This window comes from Diceros bicornis, chromosome 28, assembly GCF_020826845.1.
Source record: "Diceros bicornis minor isolate mBicDic1 chromosome 28, mDicBic1.mat.cur, whole genome shotgun sequence".
NCBI lineage: Eukaryota > Metazoa > Chordata > Mammalia > Perissodactyla > Rhinocerotidae > Diceros > Diceros bicornis.
In genome coordinates this window covers 15,164,977-15,185,708 of record NC_080767.1, presented here as the reverse complement: position 1 = coordinate 15,185,708, position 20,732 = coordinate 15,164,977, and the positions used below count along the sequence as shown (strand labels likewise).

Genomic DNA, 20,732 nt, shown 5'->3' with positions numbered 1-20,732 from the left:
GCCAAGAATACAATAATCTCTGCTCTAGAGGGGTTTATTATCTCTTACTGAGAGAGACAGCTAAGTAAAAAGTTAGTTAGAATAAATAACTTTATGCCAAAAAATTCTACAACTTTAGATGAAATGGACAAATTTTTTAAAAAATACAATTAACAAAACTATCACAAGTTGAAACAGGAAATCTGAATTGCCCTATACCTATTAACAAAATTGAATTTGTTATTAAAAAAAACAAAACAGCCTGCCCTCAAAACGATAAGAAAAAACTCCAGACTCAGATGGTTCATTACTGAATTCCATCAAAGATCTAAGGAAGAAATAATACCAATTCTACAAAAACTCTCTCAGAAAACTGAGGAGGAGGAAATCCTTCCTAACTCATTTTATGAGGCCAGTGTAATCCTAACAGCAAAACTTGACAGACATTACAAAAGAAGGACATTATAGACCACCAACCCTCATGAACATAGATGTAAAAACACTTAACAACATACTAGAAAATTAATGCCAGTAATTTAAAAAAAGTATTATGACCAAGTAGGGTTTATCCCAGGAAAGAAAGGTAGCATTTGAAAATCAATCAAAGAAATTCATCATGTCAAAGAATAAAGGGGGAAAAATTTATGATAATTTCAATACAGAAAAAGTATTTGACAAAATTTAATACTTATTCATGATTAAAAACTCTCAGCAAACCAGGAATAGGATACTTCCTCAATTTGATTAAGAGTATGAACAAAAAATCTATTATTGAATTGTAGTTCTTTATTTATCCTTGATACCAGTCTTGTCAGATACATATTTTTTTATTGTGGTAACACTGATTTATAACATTATATAAATTTCAGGTGTACATCATCATATTTCGATTTCTGCACAGGTTACATCATGTTCACCACCCAAAGACTAATTACAATCTATCACCACACACATGTGCCTAATTATCCCTTTCGCCCTCCTCCCTCCCCCCTTCCCCTCTGGTAACCACAATCCAATCTCTGTCTCCATATGACTGTTTGTTGTTGTTTTTATCTTCTATTTATGAGTGAGATCATATGGTATTTGACTTTCTCCCTCTGTCAGATACATATTTTGCAAATATTTTCTAGTCTACGGCATGTCTATTCATTTTCTTAATGGTGTCTTTTGATGAGCAATTGCTTTAAATTTTGAGAGTCTAATAAATTTTTTTTCTTTTATGGTTATTGCTTTCTGTGCTTTATCCTAGGAGAATAAAAGGGAAAGAAATGGTTTTGGAAGATGAGATAGACACTAGTACATATAAGGTGCTTAATAAACGTTTGTTGAATGAATCTCTTTCAACTTGCTGTTAAATAGAAACATGATGAACACATTTATGGGTTCACTATAATTATTAATATAAATACAGATTAGGGCAGGGTCAAGGAGAGATTCTATAACTCACCTTCTAAATATGCCTTCCAGGTTGTTATCAATGCAATTGTCAATGCTCCTTGGAAACACACGTCCAATTGACTCTAAATCCAATTAATTCTAAATCAACATGACTATTACGATCTGGCCTTCAGTAATTCATTTCATTTACAAGAGAGAAAAATGCCTTGTTGAAAACAGGATACGCTGAGACTGTAATGGCCTATTCACCTGTCAGTGTATTACAATTTTATCGGAACCTACAAGGGCTCGGCAGGACTTGTTCTTAACAAAAGGCTAGTTCCTAATCATCATTTTCTTTTCTAAGTGTGCTCAAGTCATCTGTTTAATAACTCATTATGGAATTTTATCAGAGCTCAGTATCACACTTATTGATCAGATTTCACCTTTCATTCCTTCAAAAATATCAGAACAAAGTATTTTAGTACTTCTCTCTTTCCTATGATTTTTTTTTTAACTACTATAGTCTTTGTTTTTTGTTTTTTTGGGTTTTTTTTGTGAGGAAGATCAGCCCTGAGCTAACATCCATGCTAATCCTCCTCTTTTTGCTGAGGGAGACCCGCTCTGAGCTAACATCTATTGCCAATCCTCCTCCTTTTTTTTTTTTTCCCCAAAGCCCCAGTAGATAGTTGTATGTCACAGCTGCACATCCTTCCAGCTGCTGTACGTGGGATGCGGCCTCAGCATGGCCAGAGAAGCAGTGCCTTGGTGCGCACCCGGGATCTGAACCCGGGCCGCCAGTAGCGGAGCACGCGAGCTTAACCGCTAAGCCACAGGGCAGGCCCCTCCCTTTCCTATGATTTTACAAATATTATAAAGATTGATTTTTAGTACCGTGAAATGTAATTAACAATTACATTGTTAATTGTTTTCTGAACAATTAATAATTTCAGAGAACTCACTGAATGTAGTAAGCTGCTCTTTCATCTTTTGCTCATTTACCTTGGAAGTAAACTCTTTTTAAAAAATTCTTTATTTTCTCCCACCTCAAGGGTCATTCCTTGAATGAAAAAGATGGGAACAGGGGCCGGCCCGGTGGCGCAAGCGGTTAAGTGCGCGCGCTCCGCTGCGGCGGCCCGGGGTTCGCTGGTTCGGATCCCGGGCGCGCACCGACGCACTGCTTGGTAAGCCATGCTGTGGCGGCGTCCCATATAAAGTGGAGGAAGATAGGCACCGACGTTAGCCCAGGGCCGTCTTCCTCAGCGAAAAAAAAGAGGAGGATTGGCGGATGTTAGCTCAGGGCTGATCTCCTCACAAAAAAAAAAAAAAAAGAAAAAAAAAGAAAAAGATGGGAACACTCTACTTTTCTCTGTTATTTTAAGCTTTAAATGATACACAAATTCCATTTTAAATATACCAGTGAATCTGTACCCGCACTGACTGCTTTATGTACCACAGGCTTCGAGAATGTTGTCAGAATGTTATCGGTTAATCCAGACAAAGCAAAGGCTTCTATCCCACTGAAGCTATTACAGCTTTAAAACTTTTTCTGCACATGCTCTTTCAGTGCACACATGAGGACTCTCAACAAATGGCAAATTTGAAAAGTTTACATTATTAATGTAAGTATCATCACATTTTAGAGTGTTAAAATTTGTGACAGAGCACTCCCATTACCTTCAGACGGGTGTATTTCCCAGCTGTTAAATAGTTAATTTCAAATCTCAAGAAATTATTTCACACACAGGACAATAAATCTGGTCCAAGTGTTATGTGTGTGTGTTTCTTAAGGGTGACAGAGCAGAGCTAGAGAGAAGTGCACAAAATGTGCCTTTTTATTGAATCCACTAGAGTCTTTATAATTGTGACTGGGGAGTACGAATTCCAAGTGTATCATACTTCCCTTTCCCCTCAGACTACCCTAAGTTCACAGAGTAAAACATCCACTATTTTTAATAAATTAAAGTTCACATTGATTCTTCTAGACTTCAGAGTTGAGGAGTCTGATAATAGGAAATCCCAGACTTTACCTTTTAAACAGTAGTTCAAATCCAATTGGTGTCAGCAATGACCTAAAATTATCACTACTTTATTGCTGCTTGGTGATTTGAAACCCCACTTCTAATCTAAAGCCTTTCATGTCTCTGGTTAAAGAGAAGCCAAAGATTGAAGGGCATCTACAAGAAGTATTTGGTCATATCCAAAATGTATACTAACAGAATAAATGTAATTTTTTATTAGTAACCTAGATTGTTTTTCCTTCGAAATTTAGTTAGAAAAGGGTAAAATATATTTTATAAATGTGTAGGCTCTGAAGTTTATAAATCAAAACAGGGCTATATTGTATATATTGCTAGTTTCTCTTATGTTATAAAGGAAACATGTTGAACAGATTTTTATTCCTAATCATTATTTTCCCTTATTCACAGTTTAATTCTTTTTTGTGAGGAAGATGAGCCCTGAACTAACATTCGTTGCCAATCCTCCTCTTTTTGCTGAGGAATATTGGCCCTGGGCTAACATTCGTGCCCATCTTCCTCTACTTTATATGGGACACTGCCACAGCATGGCTTGATAAGCGGTGTGTAGGTCCACGCCTGGGATCCGAATCTGCAAACCCCCGGCCACAGAAGCTGAGCGCGCAAACTTAACTGCTACGCCACCAGGCTGGCCCCTCATAGTTCAATTCTTATTCACATATTTATTCATTTGGGGAAGCACCATAGGTCAGTGAATGAGGGTTTCTGAGGCAAACACTTAAGAGTCTACTCAGACACTTATCAGCCAACTAATCTTAATCTTTCTAAGTGAATTGAGGATAACAACATTTACCAACTTAAAGTTTCCATAAGGACTAAATGAGACACTGCATGTAAAGCACGCAGCATAGGGCCTGCTCCTCTCCCTCTACCACCTACCTCCACCCTCTACCAAGGTAGCTATTACCATTGTCATCACTCAACATACACTTACTAAACAATAAACAAATGAACTAAATGAACATGGCAATTGAGGAATTTCTCGCGTATTGTACATACCCACTGTATGCTATCAAATCCAATTCGGCTTCCTTTGGATTTTGATAAACCAGCTCCATTCTAGGAAGATAACAAAAGAACATTTTAGTAAATTCAAAGCCCAGCATGCAACATTACATTTAGGGTAGGCATGAGATTCAAACTATATCATTGGCTCATAATCATCAAAAAGCATTATCCAAATATCTATTTTCATATAGTCATGAGCTAAGAATTCTACAATTATACAATATAACTACCCAAGATGGAAAACAGTGACAGAACACAGTAAGTTAATTGAGTTATGGAACAGTAAGGTATATATATGGCCAACATCTCTGAACTAATTAATTTCCATCAACGAATAGTAAACTCTTTGCTATCTCTTTGGAATTAGGGTTAATCTATTTAGTTCCATATCCCTAACTTCAACTTTTCTCCACACACTGAGATAGTGTTTGCAGACCTTGGCAAAGTGATAAGAAAGTAAATAATATTTATTGAGCAGCTCCTAAGTATACTGTGTTTGACATTTCCACATATGAATTATGTATTCTCATCTATCCTGCATAACAATCCTACAAAGTAAGCATCATTATTTCTGCTTTGCAGACAGCTCCAGGGCCCACACTTTTCCTAACACATCATAATTTCAAACGTTGCGGGTTTTTTAAATAACATTTTTTAAATATTCAGGTCTAGGGGGCCGGCCTGGTGGTGCAAGCCGTTAAGTGTGCGCGCTCTGCTGCGGTGGCCCGGGGTTTGCCAGTTCAGATCTCCGGCGCGCACCGACGCATTGCTTGTCGAGCCATGCTGTGGCGGCATCCCATATAAAGTAGAGGAAGATGGGCACGGATGTTAGCTCAGGGCCAGTCCTCCTCAGAAAAAAGAGGAGGATTGGCATCAGATGTTAGCTCAGGGCTGATCTTCTTCACACACACACAAAAAATTCAGGTCTAGAGAATCAGCAGGAAGAAAGCATTATCAGTTTTCATCTGATAAGATCCAAAATACATTCTTCCTCTTGTGTCTAGACCATCAGACATTCTTTCTCCTGATACTTTTGAAGTACTTTATAAGTTCATAAGGATACTATAATTGAATATGATTTTATTTATCAAACTCGAATGTAAACCTTAAAAGCACTAGAAAATGTGAGCTATTAATAGCTACGATCTTCTGAGTATCTACCATGTATCAGACACTACATTAGATGCATTACATATGTTATCTCAACCAGCAAAGTTGCTATCAGCCCCATTTAAAGAAACTGAGGCTCAAAGAAGTTAAGTGACTTGCTAAAAGCCAAATAACCAAATGAGGATTCAAACTCAGGACTATCTAGGCCCCAAACTCAAGAGCTACTGCTGTTGCTACTTCTATCAAATTATGAGTTCCCTGAGAGTAGGACCTGTGTTCTATTTATCTCTGTACTCCTGCAAAGTGCCCTGTATATAATAAATAATCAATAAATACAGACTGAATGAGCACACAGAATTATAATCACACTATCCTGTTAAGTGCAGTAAAAAACAATGAACAACTGAATATTCCCCAGAGGGTCCTAGAGACATGTCCTTTCATTTGTGGTGTGACCTGCAAGCCAATTACTTGAAAGCCCATAAAAAATGCTCATGAGGCCACCACACTACCAGAGTGTATTTCAAAGACCTGGTGGGCTGTTCTGGAATCTGAAGAGTCAACTCTACCCATCTATGGAATTTTAGCAGACCCAACAGATATAATATACTAATTCCTTATCTTCAGTGCTATCAGATAACTAGATTATTCAGACCTCATTTAGGGGATCATAGAAAGGCTGAACTTGTCTAACCAGCCAAGGCCAAAAGGGAATTCTGTGGTGAGGCTCCGGAAATGGACAAAAGTAGGCTTCCTTAATTCCAAGATAGCGAATACCTCTTCTTCCCTGACCAATGACAGATACTGGAGTACTCTCTCCTGAAGAGGCTGAAAACCTTTGCAGTCCTTCTCAACATTTACTACTGCAGGCATTTACTACTATTAGATGCGGGGTGGGGCAAATATAAAACCCATTTTTCATCCTTGCCCTGGCTCTAATACATAATCTCAAGTGTCTTTCTAAATCATCCTGAAGTTCAAGGACAACCTAGAATCATGGTTTTTATATTGATGATGCTGACTTATAACTTAGTACTGATCAAGGCTATTATTCTGTACTCTTCTGCTAACAAATCAAACAAATTTAATTGAAGTAGAAATCATTTTTATTTGTGTGAATTTTCTTTATTTATCTAAGAAAATCCCACAAAATGTTGTTCACTGAAAAAACAAGAAATGCAATTTAGATAAATCCATAAACAAAGTTTATAAAATTCTGGGTTCTCTTCCTACATCTGGAGAAACTATATTAGAATACTTCCCTGAAGTTTGAGTTCGAAAACATTGCATATAAGCGAGATCTTGAAACTTAATAAAAAGCCAAAAGTTTAAACATTTTCCTCAACAAAACTGAAAAAATTTTAAAAGTTGGTAGCTTCAGCATCTGTTTAACTACCCCTACTATTTTTAAATAAAGCATTTTTTTTCTTGTTGGCATAGAGAAACTATTTGTATTCCTTACAGATAGTATCTTATCTTCACACTAATAACATACAGGAAGCATCTATACTTCCAAGGGTTTTTGAGGTAGACTCCCCTGGTTTAAATTCTATCGTCCCCACTTAGTAATTTTGTGACAATGAACAAATTAATAAATCTCTCCAAACCTCAGTTTTTTCTCTGGGAAAAGGGGGACAACAGGATCTACTCAATTTGTTTTTATTAGAATTAAATGTATGTAAAGTGCTTAGCATAATGCCTAGCCTATAAGCACACCAAAAAATGTTAGCTGCTCTGGCAAACACTGTAGGTAAGTTGACTGTCCAACACCCACTCCCAAACCCCTTCTCCTTTGCAATCTCTATTATAAAAGCTGGAAAAGCTAAATAACAAACAACAACAACACTAACAGTAAAACCTCTCTTTCCCAGATTCTTTTACAGATGGGAATCTGCTAGCTAATGTCACAAAAGTAGAAGCCCACTAGAATGTGCTGTTTCTTCTTCCAGCCTTGACTGTAGCACAAGGAAAACGTCAAGGAAATTTTAAGAGGCTCTGGACTTAAAGGTATAAGAGACAAATGATCCTTTCTTTGTTTGAGCTACTATTAGTCAGCCCCAAGCATCTCTATCTGATACAGATGCCATTACTATTGCTATTATTGCTATTATTCCCACATTTGGAAAGGGTATAGGAAATCAGGCACACTACTTACCCCTATAAAAGGTAACTTTGCAACAGGTGACAAAATCTAAAACGTGCATACTAGACCCAGAAATTCTACTCTAGGACTTTATCCTAAGAAAACAATCAGGAAAAGGCTGAAGATGTCAGACATTCACTGAATAAATAGCTAAGATAGCTGGTAACCTCAGTAGTTGTCAATTATTTTAAAAATAACATAGCCTGGAAGGAATGGAGCTAGGTATAACTGTCAGCCCTGCATGTTAGAAACTGGTTGATTTGCATAGGTAAGTTATCTACATCTCTGTTAAGAGTTTTGGTTTCCTTGACTGTAAAACGAGGTCTAGCGATTCCATGTAACAATGGTGCATAATAAACTTCCCCCAGTCTTAAAGACTTACAAGCATTTATTTTCTCCCTCACAGAGCCGTGAGTCAGCTGGGCAGCTATGCTTTGGTCTGCTCCATACATCTCATTCAGGGCCCAGGCTGAAGGGGCAGCATCCACCCAGAGCATGTTCTTCTCCGCGCAGGTCAGGGCAGCACAAAGGGTGAGTCAAATTATAAGAGCCCATCTGAAGTCTCTGCAGATGTCCGTAACATTTTACCAGCCAAACTAAGTCTTGTGGTGAAGCCCAACTACGGCAGGGAAGCATCCTCCCCTTTAGTGGGAGGGAGAGGGAAGTAACTATTTCTGAAGAATAGTTCTAACTATCAAATGAAGATTAAAAAACAAAAACAAAAAACATATTTTTCCCCAGGGTTGTTTTCAGGATTAAATCAAGCATGGAAGCATCTAGCACAGTTCTTAATAACGGTAGTTATTATAATAATAAACCCCAGTAGGAGTGTTGGGCAACCTTTCACAATTTAGGAATGCCTTCTCAACTTTGGACTTTCTCATCTGGACCACAGAAATATATTCTGTGTGATCTTCAGAAGCTATTAGTTTCCAAACCATTGTCTCTACACCTTTATACCTATAGATTTATAATAAAGGTAAGTTATACCCTTACACTTCCCTGATAGATACTAAATTAAAATATATATTGTACTAAAATAAACTAATTTTGATATTGTATCAAAGTTATTTATCACTGAGTTCTTTTAAATGAGGGATGATCTGTTTAGAAGAATAACAATTTTTACATAACTATATCAGAAAATTTCAATAGATTAAACATCAGTGAAACTCGGCACCTTTGACTTTCAGTGTATTATAATAACATTTAACAATTTTGAATTGCTTGCCCCACCCCACAAAAAAAGAATCTCAGTAAGAAATTTTTCTGTAAGGATTTGAAAAACTGTGATTAATTTTATGTACTGCAAAAGGGAAGTATGTTAGGAAAGTATACAGCTAAAATGAAGCCTCATGATGAGAAAGGAGAAAAAAATTACCTTTGCTGATAAATAGCGCTTGTAGTAGTACAATTGAAACAGCAGAAACGCAGAGCTTGCCAAAGTTAAAAGCGCCAAAATCACGTTCTTATTGATTCTACTCATCAGTCTGCGGTGCTCACGTGGTTGTCTTGTGAAAGGAACCCAGTCGGTTGCATCTTTTTGGATGAGCAGATAATCTTGTTTTCTGTGAACAAAAAGGGTATTTCAAAAGAGACAAAACCCATTTTTAATTTTTCACCTCTAATAACCAACAACAGAACAAAGAAAAAGTTATCTAAAGTTCTACAGAACATTCTTTGATTTGGTAATTTCCTGTCCTAAAGAAATAACCAGGTATGACACCAAAAATGAAAGAATAAAAATGTTTATCATGGCATTCTTCACACTCGCAAAAAACTGAAATATAAAGGGGATATTAATAAAAACTGACCAACAGAGATTTTTTCCCCCCGTTTCTGATTCAGTAGGTCTGGTGTGGGGTCTCTGAACTGGCATTTCTGACAAGGTCCCAGGCGATGCTGCTGCTGACCATACTCAGAACCGCCTCCATGGAAGAAAGCCAGAAAGTTTTTGGTCAAGGAACACCATCTGTATGATAGTTCTTTATTGTTTTTTGAAATTTTTTTTGGTGTGATCTAGGATGTGATCAGTTTTTATAAACACCCCATGTATGTTTTCTGTTTCTTGCAAGCGTAAATAAAGAATGCCATGATGAAAATTGTTGTTCTTTCATCTTTGGTCCCATCTCGCATTATTTCTTTAGGACAAGAAATTTAATATAGTTCTCCTTCTTCTTACCTCCTCTCCACTGTTTGATTTTGGTTAAACATATGGTAATTAGTTCTTCAAATGTTTATCCTTAGTCCTTTAAATACACTAACACCTCTATTATCTGATGTCTGAACTTTATGTCTTTTGTTCTCCAGCTATAAAATAAGAAATTAGCAAATTTATACGACCGCCTGCCTTCTCTCTTCATTCAATCTTGACTTTTATTAGTTATTTCTACCATGTTACAGTTCTATTTTACTCTGTAACTACAAATCTCAGTTATTGTTGTCTTATTCCTACAATGTTCCCTGCCAATCCTTTTGCAGTATCATCTCTGTTCATCCACTGGATGGCTGATATTCATCTTCTCATAGTTTATCAAAAAGAACTTTGAGTACCATCTACCTTGAGTTCTTGGACTGTTCAAAAACGGTTGTCAATTGATAGTTTGGCTGTGAGGTCACGATTTATTTCCCCGGACAACTTATAGGCTTTGTACCATTGTCCTGTAACGCTAAATATTCCCTTGACAATATCTGATCCCCCACTGCACTGCCCTATAGGTAAGATCATCTTTTTAATAGGATGAACAAAGAATACATTCCTCACCTTTGACATCCAATTTTTTTAAAAAACTAGGTTATATAATGATGTTGATGACTGTGTATTGGTTTTTTCTCACTACGTGCCCTTTCAATCTATAGAATCAAGATTTCTTTTCTTTGTGGGAAGTTTTCTTAAGTTATATGTTTGCATATTTTTCTGTTCTAATGTTGAATCCTCTATTTCCAGAGCTACACTTAAGCATTTGTTTCATCTCCTTTCATTCCCATTTCACTTTGTTCAACTTTCAACAGTCTGTCATCATGTCCTTTACTGAGTTTTCAACCATGTTAATTCTCCTTTTATGCTTCCAATGTGGCCTTTTATTTCTCTGATTTTAGTTTTCTTTCTTGAGCTCTGTCAGATTATGGTTCACCATATACTGTTCTCTTACTATTTCTTCCTGGTTCTTGGACCAATTAACTTTGTCTATGATTCTGAAGAAGTGATTATTTTGTTAAATTTGTTAGGTCAATATAGTTTTCTCATGGGTTCTTCATCACTTGTTTTTCCTTGTTTCTTTTTTCCTTCTTCTTGTTGAATTTTTTGTAGATACTGTGCTCATTTCCTTTTTATTATTATTTATCTTTGAATGACGTGAACTCCACTCAGATCAGTATTTGCAAGAGGACTGTGGAAGGAAGAAACAAGGCTGTGTTCTGCACTAGAGGGTAGTCTCTCTGGAATACAAGAAAGCTCTTTAAGAAAGATTCTTTTGTGCATGTGCATGTGTGAGAAAGAGACAAAGAATGTGTGTCAAAACAAGTGAGAGAAAATTGTTTAGCCATTATTTCCTGCCTCACCAAGAGTGCTTCCTGCAAAGATGGTGTATCTGTGTGTTTACTCATGTGCTCGTCTTTTCCTGCTAGTTCATGCGGCCAAACAATCCAAGGAAGCTTCTGCTGCCATAGTTCCTATGTATCCTGATCCCACTGTAAACAGACCATCTATCTCTCAATGCTCTGCCAGCTCTATCTGAGACCTCTTTCTACCAGCACCCTCTTTTAATCTCTTCCTGCTTACATTTGACAACAATTTCTCAAACCTTTCGATTTGGGGTTACAGGACATACAGTCTCACTGAAGATGTAATTACAACTCTGTCTCTCATTCTCGTTGTTTCAGGGTAATTTCAGATGGAAGAGGGCACAAATGTCTTTACTCAGCCATCTTAATCAGAAATCTTTTAAAACAATCCAAATGAGCTTCCAAAGCTGAAGCCTATATAAAGCAAACACTATAAGAAATATAAGTTCAACAAACTCAAGAGAAATGATATCAACAGTGATGTGACTAATCTACTTGATCTACAGATAATATACAAAGATAACTAAATAAATCACAATCATTTTCTATCTCCTAAAACTGAAAAGTAGCAACATAAAACAACATTGATGATGGTATTATTTTTTGCTGTCAGCTAAAACCTGCTAAAATAAAACACTCAAATACTCTGATAAGGGCAGCTCACAAGATAACAAGGAGAATACCCTTCATTTTTAATATTGGGGCTAAGTTTCTTGTCCTTGTATTAAGCAGTGCATCAACGTATCTTATACTGATTCCTAGTGAAATCGAAAATAGCATTCAGTGTGCCATAGCTCAGCCTCTTCTACGTCTGAATTAATAAATGGGAAAGAAAGCATAAAATGCCTATATAAACCATTACAGAAACATAAAGTTGAAATTAATATCTTGTTCTCTCTTTGGATACGTCTCTAATCTACAATTAATGCTTACATGAAATAAACCTCCAAAATCAATCACTTAACTACGTTTTTATTATCAAAATGATATCCAATTAACTTTACTTCATTATTTTCTATAAATGCCAAGGCAATTCAACTGCAAAGGGAGGAATATTAGCATGTCAAAACATTCATTTTTGCTAGCACTATCTCTTCATTAGGAACATAGTTACCACTTTAAAACGAAGAATGGGATATTTAAAATAAGAGAGGCCAAGGCTTGTTGAGTTTACCTCTAAAATTATCTCTGGCATCAACTCTCTTTCTTCACTGTCACTCCAATTTAGACTCTAATTGTATCTAATGTCCTAATTTTACCTGACGTCCCCGTCTCTACTTTCTACCTACTCATCATCTTACCTATACATTGACAGATATATCAAGTTGCTGACAGATGAATCAAGTTATGCCACAATCAAAATTTTTCAGTGGTTCTCTACCACCTACAAATAAATTTCAAATTCCATACAATGGCAGTCAAGGGTATTCACAATCTGACTGAACATGGGCAAGTTTTCTAAGCTTTCTCGCACTTCACACAGTCTATTGTTTTTGCCCAAGTATTCCTGGAATACATACCAACGTTCCTGCCTCTGCTTTTGCTCATTCCCCCTTGTCTGAAATGCTCTCACTCATTTCCATAAAACCAGTTCTACACCTCTTTTCACAGCTCCTCTCATGTGACCCTTCTTTTATGAAGTCTTTCATGCTCTTCCAAGTCAGAAGTGATCTCTCCTAGCATTAAACTCCTAGTTTTACCCTCTTTCAGGGAATAAATATTTACTGTCTACCTTAACAGGCACAGATGCCAAAAAAATGCTAAACACCAGAGAGAAAATGATAAGATCCAGTTCCATATCTTCTAAGTTTAGAGACGAGCATAAGAGTTTTCAAAAGGAGAACGGTGGAGCTAAGAACATACAATGGAGAAAGGAAAGTCTCTTCAGTAAATGGTGTTGGGAAAACTGGACAGCCACATGCAAAAGAATGAAAGTGGACCATTTGCTATCGCCATTCACAAAAATTAACTCAAAATGGATCAAAGATCTGAAGGTGAGACCTGAAACTATAAAACTCATAGAAGAAAATATAGGCAACATACTATATGACACTGATCATAAAGGAATCTTTCCAGATGCCATGCCTACTCAGACTAGGGAAACTAAAGAAAAAATAAGCAAGTGGGACTTTACCAGATTAAAGAGCTTCTACAAGACAAATGAAACCAGAATCAAAATGAACAGACAACCCACCAGCTGGGAGAAAATATTTGCAAAACATATATCTGACAAGGGGTTAATCTCCATAATATATAAAGAACTCACATAACTGAACAACAAAAAAACAAACAACCTGGTCAAAAAATGGTCAGAGGAAATGAACAGACACTTCTCCAAAAAAGATATACAGATGGCCAATAGGCACATGAAACGATGTTCAACATCACTAATCATCAGGGAAATGCAAATCAAAATAACATTAAGATATCACCTCACGTCTGTTAGAATGGCTATAATCACCAAGACAAAAAACAACAAATGTTGGAGAGGATGTGGAGAAACAGGAACCCTCATACACAGCTGGTGGGAATGCAAACTGGTGCAGACTCTATGGAAAACGGTATGGAGATTCCTCAAAAAATTAAAAATAGAAATACCCTATGATCCAGCTATCCCACTACTGGGAATCTATCCAACGAACCTGAAATCAACAATCCAAAGAGGCTTATGCACCCCTATGTTCATTGCAGCATTATTCACTATAGCCAAGAAGTGGGAGCAACCCAAGTGTTCCTCAACTGATGACTGGATCAAGAAGATGATTGGAATACTACTCAGCCACAAAAAAGGCAAAATCGTCCCATTTGCAACAACATGGATGGACCTGGAGGGCATTATGTTAAGTGAAATAAGCCAGAAAGAGAAAGACAAACACCGTATGATCTCATTCATATGTGGAATATAAAACAACACATAGAGAAAACTGTATGGAGGTTACCAGGGGCAATGAGGGGTAGGCACAAGGGGTGAAGGGAGACATGTATATGGTGATAGATAAACAAAAATGTACAACCAAAAATTTCACAATGTTATAAACTATTAAAACACCAATAAAAATAATAAAAAAAAAAAAAAAAGGAGAATGGTGATGGTGATGGTGGTGGAGAGTGTGATGTACCTAAAGAATAGCATGGGAAGTTTGTTCCAAAACGCACAAGCCCTATCCCTTACTACCCACACATCTATTAAGAACCACTGCTCTAGTCTGTAATAGGCTCTATCAGAGATGAACACAGAGGCAATATCAATAGTGTAATAGCTATGAAGGAGTAAGTACAGGTTACCATGGGAGCATAAAGAGAGGCAACTAACTCTAAAGCTTTTACTACTTTCTGTTTTGAATTACAGTTATTAGTATACATGAATCCCCTCCCCCACCAGCCTAAAACTGGCAGAATTAATACCAAGCAATAATACATATGCTAAGTATACTCCAAAACACTGCACAATGCTCAAGAGTACACAAAACTATTTCTTAAAGTTTTTATTTAAAAAAGTTCTCTGTCCACAGGAACTTTTATGACAAAACAGAATATGAAATATGACAAAGTGATTTTTTTTAGTTTAAAGCCCATACTTGGTTCCAACTCCTGAACAATAAACATTTAAAAATAACATGGAGAAATACAGCATTGAACCAAAATAAAAACAGTCTTTATGTATATATTTCTTTTTATATGTGACATTTTAGCTATCATAAAAAAAATGTTCAGGAGGATAGGTAATGTATTTTCTTACTTATATATAGGCAAAACTTCCCGAAGAAGAGAGCATATCATGTCTAATGGAAAAGAAGAAAAGAGTGCTGCAGAGATAGTAAGTTAAAATAAGGAGGTAAAGAAAAAAAATAAGATGGAAAATGTTTTCAGGGAAAAAAAAAGATGTAATGGGGACACTAAGGGGACTTATGAGGTTTAAACAGCCCAGGTACCTTCACATTCCAATGAAAATATGCGAAGGTTAATGTAAGTGTGGTATATTACAGCACAGAATTAGTCTTAGATGACATGCAAGCAGGTCACAACCAGTGCATGAACTGAGATTTGTCAATGAAGAAACAAGGAATGGGTGGATCTGCTTCCCAACTGAACCTTTAAATGGGTTATGGGTGTCAGAGCTATCAATCCTCTCAGTCTTTGGGTCTGGGGTAGCTAGAGCCCAAGACTGGTCACCTCCAGCCCAAGAAGAACAAACACATTCTTTTATCCTTTCTTTCATCCCTTATCATCAATTTCACTGTGTCAAGACATGAAAAGCGTTAAAAAAAAAACTGGTGGTAGATAGATGAAAGCCATACACAAACGTGAAGGAAAAATGTACAGATTGGAAGTTAAGACAGTTCTTAGGCTCTTTCCACAGCCAAGAGCAGCATTTCATACTCTTTCAGCTTCCCACTTGCCCTTTCACAGCATCATTTGTTCTCTGAAGGTAACGGCAGAAAGACTTTGGCACCTGGCTTACCCTGACATCCCGCCACCACCACCACTCGTTTGAGAATTAGCTGGGTAGGGATCTGTTTGAAAGAATGTCTAAATGCCAGCCTTTTTCTTTCCACTTCTCCCCACTCCTGCCTTCTGGATCACCTCTCTTGATATCAGAGGCCTGTGGACAAGAAATGACAGCCTGACACCTAATCTAGGTTCATAAGATGGTGTGTGCTAGCCTGCTCCCCTCCATGCTGCCAGACCCAACTTATTCAGAGACATTGGGGAGGAAGAGGGAGGCACGGGCAGTATGAATCAGACAGAACTGAGATTCAAATACGTGCTGCACTGCAAAATAAAATGGGAGGCTAAACTACAGAGAAGAAAGAGGGTAGTCTAACTAGGCAAAGGCATGGAAGAGAGATGAGGTAGCAGACTGGAAAGCATAAAGAGAAAATGCTTCTGAAAATGTGTTCAGAGTGAAGACATGAAAAAAATCAACACTTTCAGCTGCTCTAAGCCAAAAAAGGCCCAGTGGCAACACATGTTATCCATCTTCCCTAAACACTGCTGGACCTCCATGTTGTTCATGTGCTTTCCTATCACTGCTAACTTCTCACAAGAATGTCAGTAACTTGGAAGTAAAAATTAGACTGCGAGGGGTTTTAGAAGTCTCTTTATCTGCTAACCACTCATTCACTTCTTAACCCTTTGCAATATAACCTCTACCTCAACATGCTGACACCCAAAGATAAAAAATTAGTCTCTCCATCTGATGCTCCAGAAAAATCATAAATATACAGTGACTCCTTTCCAAATGACTATGGAGTAAGGAAGTTTTGGAAAGAGTGTCTAAATCATAGACCCTGATAAGAAAGGCTAGATAAGAAAGGAAGTGAAGTTAGGAGGGGACTGATAAGATAGAGGCAAAGTAAAAGGGTAAATGAAGTAGTATTGCTTAATATGTCCACTATTCTGTACTTGATATAAAATCTGGGTGGATACTCTCTTTACATTCTCTTGCTGTTAATCATTTTATTAGGTATCTACTGGCTAATTACTACTTATAAATACTCCAGCTGACTGCCGGATATGTCCTCTTGAACATTCCAGTAGCACCTAAAACAAATCATTATTCACCTTCAAACCAGAGTTCTTTCATGATTTGCCCAACTATTCTTTTAATGATATCTCTATTTTCTCAATTACTTATGTTCAAAACAAAATAGATTTTGTAGGGGCTGGTGGTGCAAGCGGTTAAGTGCGAGCGCTCCACTGCGGCAGCCTGGGGTTCACCAGTTCGGATCCCGGGCACGCACCGACGCACTGCTTGTCAAGCCATGCTGTGACGGCGTCCCATATAAAGTAGAGGAAGATGGGCACGGATATTAGCCCAGGGCCAGTCTTCCTCAGCAAAAAGAGGAGGATTGGCAGATGTTAGCTCAGGGCCTATCTTCCTCACAAAAAATAAAAAAAAAGTTTTTGTAGTTCTAACTCCACATCTAATGAGTCAACAAACTGTGTATATTCTTCTCAGTGCCTCTAAAGGCTGTCATTTCTTTTCCATTTCCAGTATAGTTAGCCTAATTTAAGGCCTTATTACCCCTGCTTAGATAGAAAGCCTCCTACATGAATACCCATCTTAGAGACCAAAGTCCAATTATTTCTAAAGTACCTCTTTGTGTCACTTCCCCTACTCTAAGACCCTCTGTGGCTTATTTAGTACTACTCCTCTACATGAACCCACTCATGTGGCGCTGCTCACCCCAGTGCCTTTGTCTATGCTATTTCCTCTATCTACAATGCTTTCTCCCTCCAGCCCCTGGCCCCCTCACTGCCTATTGAGTAGGTAAGAGTATAGGCTCTGAAGACAGACTGCTATGTTCAAATCCCACTCTACCATCTGCTGCCTGTATGACCTTGGGGAGGTTACTTAATCTATGTCCCCATCTTCATTTTCAAGGTTTTAACTACCACCCCTGAGAGAAAACTTATTATTTAAGTTCCAGCCTATGAACTCCATCTGCCTATATTTCCAACTCTATTCCTACACCTCAAATTTAACATGTTCAAAATTAACAATTTTATTCTCCATCAACTATCTCCCTCCTCCCTTCATAAGAGAGTAGTTTTCCATCCTCACAGATTCATGTTTTATAGGTTTTAGAGAAGAGAGAACACCTAGTCTGACAACATCACTTTACAGAGGAGAATAGGATCTGGCAGAATTAAATGACAGCCCAAGAGGTTAGTTATCTGCAACACCAGAATCGTTACACTCTAAATCCCCTTTCTCCCAGTACACTATCGCATGCTGGAATTCTGATAGAATTCTCATTTTGATCAACAGTACTTAAATTCACTTTTTAGAAACCCAGGTTCAAAATATCAATCACCTAGATCCAAAAAATCAAGTCCTGTATATTGTTGACATTTCTCTCATCCCTTTTTTCTTCCTTTTCAGAAGATACTGCACTTCTTTCCACTTGGGGGTTCCTTCAACATCCAATGCCATCCTTCCCAAATACTCTATCCTCTCAAAACCTACCTCCACAAATAGACTGTAAAATATGAATGCCTATTCCTGCCTACTCTCTTTATCCATGATGCTCAACATAGATGGTTCCTGATGATTCAAACTCTATCCATCCTCAGAGTACACCTCAATCCCAGCCTTTTCTACTGGGCTTCCCTCTTTTCCCAATTCCTAATGCACTGCCCCATCATTTACTTTGATATTTGTTCATAGGCTGATGTTTATTCTTTGGAAACCTGCTATCTTCAAAAGGAGAAAGAACCTGATATCACCTAAGTCCTCTTTTTACATCTGAGAAAACTGAGACCCAGCCAGAAGTGACTTGCCTTATGTTACTTGAGAAATTGGTGATGGTGATGAAACCCGAACTCAGTTCTCCGGACTCCAATTCAAAGCTTCTAACAGTCACCTCTACACATATGCTGTCTTTCCCAACACCCTCCAATCGATAACGCAAACAAAAGGCAGACGTCAAAGCCATATGAAGCTTTATTTAGTATGGCTAGCTTTATTTAGTGTCCGCCCAATTATTAAGCACACAAAGGGGGCGCTTCAGTAAATACTCTTTCAAATGAACTAAAAGTTGAACCCCGGGGGAAAGCATCAGAAGAGAAAGGGATGGTTAATTAAATGACCCCCTCTCTATAAGGCTGCTTCGCACCGCCCACGGAAGAACGCCACATTCCTACATAGGGCATCAAGGTCCTTCCCAGTTGAGACTCTACATTAGCTCCGGCACATTCCTGGCCTTCCCTTCCCCGCACCATCCCTCCAGCCATTACCCTAATAATCAGTGCTGCGAAAACCTGCCAGTTCCTTTCATGCTTCGGCACCTTTGCACACACCGGTCCCACCACCTGCAATGCCCTTCCCCCCCACCCTCATCTTCGCCAACCTCCAGACGGCTCTCACGACCCTGCTCAAACGTCAGTACCCCAACCCGGGTCCTACAAGGGTCCCGATCGCCCTCCAAAACTGCACCTGTCCCAGGATGAGGATTTTACTTGCTGACACGCCCAGGAGCCTGGGACGCACTGCCCGAGTGAGCGTCTAGCACCAGGTGCTCGTAAACTGACTCATTGAGTACCCCCTGCTCGGCTCGCGCTCAACCTGCGGCCGCCGAGGGCCAGGGCAGGTGCCCAGAGTGCTGGGGGATGCCCAGTGAGGGCACGTGAGCCACCAGCGACACCTGTCCAAAGGTGCCCACCCATCCCTGGCGACCGAGCTGAGGCTGCATTATCTTACCTCACTCAACAGCGGCGGCAACTCCGCTTTACGGCACTCACAGCAACCGCTGCAAAAGGCGCCGTCAAGCGCAAAGCCGCGGATGCCGCTCTGGTTGGTCTTGGAGACGTTCCCACGGTCCTGACCCGGGCCTCGGCCTGTGCACGACTCCTGCCTCATCCCCGGCGGTTTCCTCGCTTTTGGAATCTAGCCACTTAGCCCTTTCATCTCTTGCCTGAGTTAGAAGTACAGCAGCGCACTGAGGCGACCAGATTGTAGGACGTGGACCAAGAATTGGAGAGGCACCTGCTAAGCTGTTTCCCAAAGCGTGTGTTTGCCAGATAAAATAGAGGATGCCAGTTAAATGTGAATTTCAGATAAACATTTTAGTGAGTAAGCTATGCAGAGGGATTCAGAATAACTCCCTGAATTCTGGTTTGGGTACCATCAAGTGAGATGGGGGATAGAGTGGGAAATAGCAGCTGTGTTTAATATTGTTCAGGACGTTGAGGTGCCTGCGTGACATCCAAGCTCCAGCGGACTGTTAAACTCTGGTTTAGGTCTGGGAACATACAGACATACAATTCCTGACCTGGTTCTTTAACGTGTGTGTTTGTGGAAGATTAGCTCTGAGCTAACATCCGTTGCCAGTCCTCCTCTTTTTTTTTTATACTTTTTTTTTTTGAGGAAGATTGGCCCTGAGCTAACATCAGTTGCCAATCTTCCTTTTTTCCTTTTTTCTCCCCAACGCCCCAGTAGATAGCTGTATGTCATGGTTGTACATCCTTCCAGTTGCTCTATATGGGACGGCGCCTCAGCATGGCTTGATGTGCGGTCTGTAGATCTACAGCCAGGATCCCAACCCAGGAAGCCATGCTGCAGAAGTGGAGCGCACAAACTTAACCACTATACCACCAGGCCAGCCCCTGGTTCTTTAACTTTTAACAATGTAATCCATAAGATTATTGTTAAGGATCAAATCTAAATCAATTTTGACATGAATTTTGAAAACTGTAAAGCACTAATTATTGTAATTTTAAGTTCTACAAAAATTACTTGTTATCAGCCCATAGTAAAAATTGGAAATGCTCTCCTCACAGGTGAGTTGTTTTCTAAACTTTTTTTGGAAAAGTATAAAATGAAGTCTGTCTTTCTCATTTCTCAGGAGTTATGATTCTTAGCAGTTTGTTTTTCCTTCCAGAAATTTTCTGTGTACATACAAGCTTATTCTGAAGTCCTAATTTATTACTTAGAACTAGTTCTTCTATATAATTAGAACCAGTAGTTGGTAAGTTAATGAAAAAAAGTAGGTAACACCCAGAGGAAG

At 38.6% G+C, this 20,732-nt stretch overlaps 1 protein-coding gene across 6 annotated transcripts in view; it reads right to left on the bottom strand.

Annotated features, from left to right (window-relative positions):
- FKTN (fukutin) overlaps positions 1–9,224 on the bottom strand; it is a 45,115-nt gene extending 35,891 nt beyond the window's left edge. For 5 of the 6 annotated variants that reach the window (XM_058523707.1, XM_058523708.1, XM_058523709.1 and 2 more), the window contains exons 1-2: positions 9,038–9,224; positions 4,395–4,454 (exon numbers count right to left, since the gene is read on the bottom strand). In XM_058523707.1, coding sequence (XP_058379690.1) covers positions 4,395–4,454; positions 9,038–9,142 — 165 coding nt within the window. In that variant the 5' untranslated portion in view covers positions 9,143–9,224. Of the gene's footprint in view, positions 1–1,426; positions 1,500–4,394; positions 4,455–9,037 lie in introns of those variants that run through there. The other variant, XM_058523710.1, reaches the window with a different exon arrangement.
- Between the last annotated feature and the right edge of the window lie 11,508 nt (positions 9,225–20,732).